Raw genomic sequence first — 2,399 nt, 5'->3', positions numbered from 1 at the left:
CCTGCCCACCTTCTTCAGTGTGGCCACCACGTCCGTGTTCCTCTGGAGGATCTGGGAGGTCACCTGCAGGGTGCCCAGCTCCTCCAGGGCGCTCAGACACCTCTTCACGTCCTGTGGGGAGGGCGGGGTGAGGAGCGCGGCCGGCCAGGGCTCGCCAAGGCCCCCAGGCGGCCCTCCCTGTGGGGAAGGTGAGCCTCGCACAAGGGACAGAGACCCTGGACACCCGCCGGACGGCTGGCTGCCCAGAGAGGAGGGACCTGGGCCCGCCGTGCCCCCCCCTGCCGCACCTGCTGAGTACTGCGCCGCTGGACCTCAGGCCTGGCCCTCAGGGAGCCCCCCACCCCCAGCCCCACCCCACCTGTTTTCATTTGCTACAGAAGCGTGTGCGCTTGTCAGAGACACAGAGACAGGGCGGAGAGAGGGGGAGACCGAGAAAACGCCCACGCCACCATCCCGCCTCCACTCGGGATTTGGGACACGCATTCGCGCACGCCTGGTGTTTTCCGAGCTGCCAGGACGAGGACTTGAGCCACACAGCTGGCCCCGTGGGATCCTGCCACCTTAACCTCCATGGCGCCTGGCTGGCCTGCCCCACCCACCGCGGGCCCCCAGACTAGGTGGGCCGACACGGGAGGTGGCTGTGCTGGGGCCGCCCACACCCAGGGCCTCACCGGGTTGTCGACCTTCAGGGCGAACTTGATCTCGCTGTGCAGCTTCTGCAGCTTCTCCTCCACGGACGGTTCTGGAGAGAGCAGCGCCCGGGCCTGAGCAGAGCCTGTCCCCGCTTGCCGCACGCCCCCGGGGCCCCAGCTGAGGACCCGCCTGAGCACCCGCGGGCGGGACCCCTCACCTTTCTTCTTCTCCACCTTCCTGTCCGGCAGGAACCCTTCGGACCGCTTCCGGGTCCGCTCCACCTTCCCGGGCCTGTGGAGAGGCGCCTCCCTCAGACGGGCCCCGCCACCCTGCACGTGGCCGCCTGCCCGACCACGGCCCGCTGCTCTCCCACTGGGGGTTGGCTGGGCCAGTGGAGCTGACTGTCAGCCCTGTGGCCATCTCGAGAGCCCTGGCCCCAGCTGGCCAGAGGTGGCAGCCTTTGCGTGTTTCCTTTCCACGCTAACCCCCAGCGCCCGGGGAACGTGCACCCGCCGGACGGGAGGGACGAGGCAGGCCGTGGGCGTCACGCTGCAATCCCTTCTCCATTCCCCACCCTGGATGGGGCACACGCGCAGTGCACCCGCGAGTCATCCAGGCCATGGGTGACTGGACCTTCAACCGGCCACGAGGGATCTGATGCCATTAACCGCCAGGCTACGTGGCCGGCACCTCGGGCTCTTCTAATGAGCCACGGGAACCCCCCAGCTCCTTTCTACTCGCCTGAAGAGCTGCACACAGAACGCCTAGCAAGCGAGTTGCTAAATGCCCTCAGAGGCCAGCCAGAGGTGTGGCTAATGTGCCAGACCCCACATGGCTGCCTGAGCAGTTCAAGTCCTGGACGGGGCGGCTTGAAAATCACACGGGGTGCGTGTGCATGCGTGCCCAAGATCCTGAGAGGAGAGTGAAGAAGGGGCTGGAGAGTGGCCATCCTCTGGGGGCAGGTGGGAGACTTCTCCCCTTCCCTCTCTCCGGGGCAAGCACATGTGCCCCACACCAAAAATGAAAACGTGGCAGGTCCTCAAGTCTGACACCCACAGACCCAGCCTCCACTGCACCCCACGACCATGTCCACCAGGGGATCTTGGCTCTCTGACGGCGGGAATCCCACTGGGAAGTGGGCCTGGAGATGGGCTGCCCCCTACTGTGTGGGCTCAGAATCGAAGCCGCAGAGCAGGGGTGGGCTTCCCACTCGGCACACAGACACGGGTCGGGGTGGTGGTTAGGGGTGCATGTGAGAAATGGGAGGCGGTCCCTGGCCCTATCCACTCTGTCTGGAGCATCCCGACCAAGCTGTGACAACCACGGGTGTCCCAAACATCGCCTATCCTGTAGGGGCAAATTCCCCCAGAGTGAGACCCCTGAGCCGGGGAAGGACAGTCGTGGCTCCTGACAGCCGGACAGGCCCCGAGAACCAGAAACTCCCCCTGGGCCCAGCTCGAGGGTGTGCACGGGAGCTGGGCTGTCCCGTGAGGGGTGGGGAAGGGCTGAGGGTCCTGGGAAGCTGAGCAGCACCGGGGCAGGGCAGCAGGCGCAGCCCGGGCTGGGGTGCAGACCTCGCTCGGGGCTTCTCCTCGGGCCGCCCCTTCTTCTCCTTCTGGCTGGGCTTCCTCACGGGCTCCGTGCTCTGCGGCTGCGGCTTCTTGGCTGATTTCTTCGCCTGTAGCGACCAGAGGGAAGGGGGTCAGAGACGTGCCCTCCGAACTGCCCGTGCAGAACTGAGCCTGGCATCTCAGATACTCCTCCCA

At 66.5% G+C, this 2,399-nt stretch overlaps 1 protein-coding gene across 1 annotated transcript in view; it reads right to left on the bottom strand.

Moving 5' to 3' along the window:
- The window catches only part of HDGFL2 (HDGF like 2), a gene marked incomplete at its 5' end in the record, with an annotated part of 15,861 nt that overhangs the window by 1,830 nt on the left and 11,632 nt on the right, over window positions 1-2,399 (bottom strand). The window contains 4 exons of the mRNA XM_027769607.1: window positions 10-111; window positions 672-742; window positions 851-924; window positions 2,208-2,311. Of these exons, the coding sequence (XP_027625408.1) occupies window positions 10-111; window positions 672-742; window positions 851-924; window positions 2,208-2,311 (351 nt within the window). The remainder of the gene's footprint in view (window positions 1-9; window positions 112-671; window positions 743-850; window positions 925-2,207; window positions 2,312-2,399) is intronic.

This window comes from Tupaia chinensis, unplaced genomic scaffold (genome assembly GCF_000334495.1).
Source record: "Tupaia chinensis unplaced genomic scaffold, TupChi_1.0 Scaffold149964_2, whole genome shotgun sequence".
NCBI lineage: Eukaryota > Metazoa > Chordata > Mammalia > Scandentia > Tupaiidae > Tupaia > Tupaia belangeri.
The sequence above is the reverse complement of the archived record's forward strand: the minus strand, read 5'-3'. Positions and strand labels throughout refer to the sequence as shown.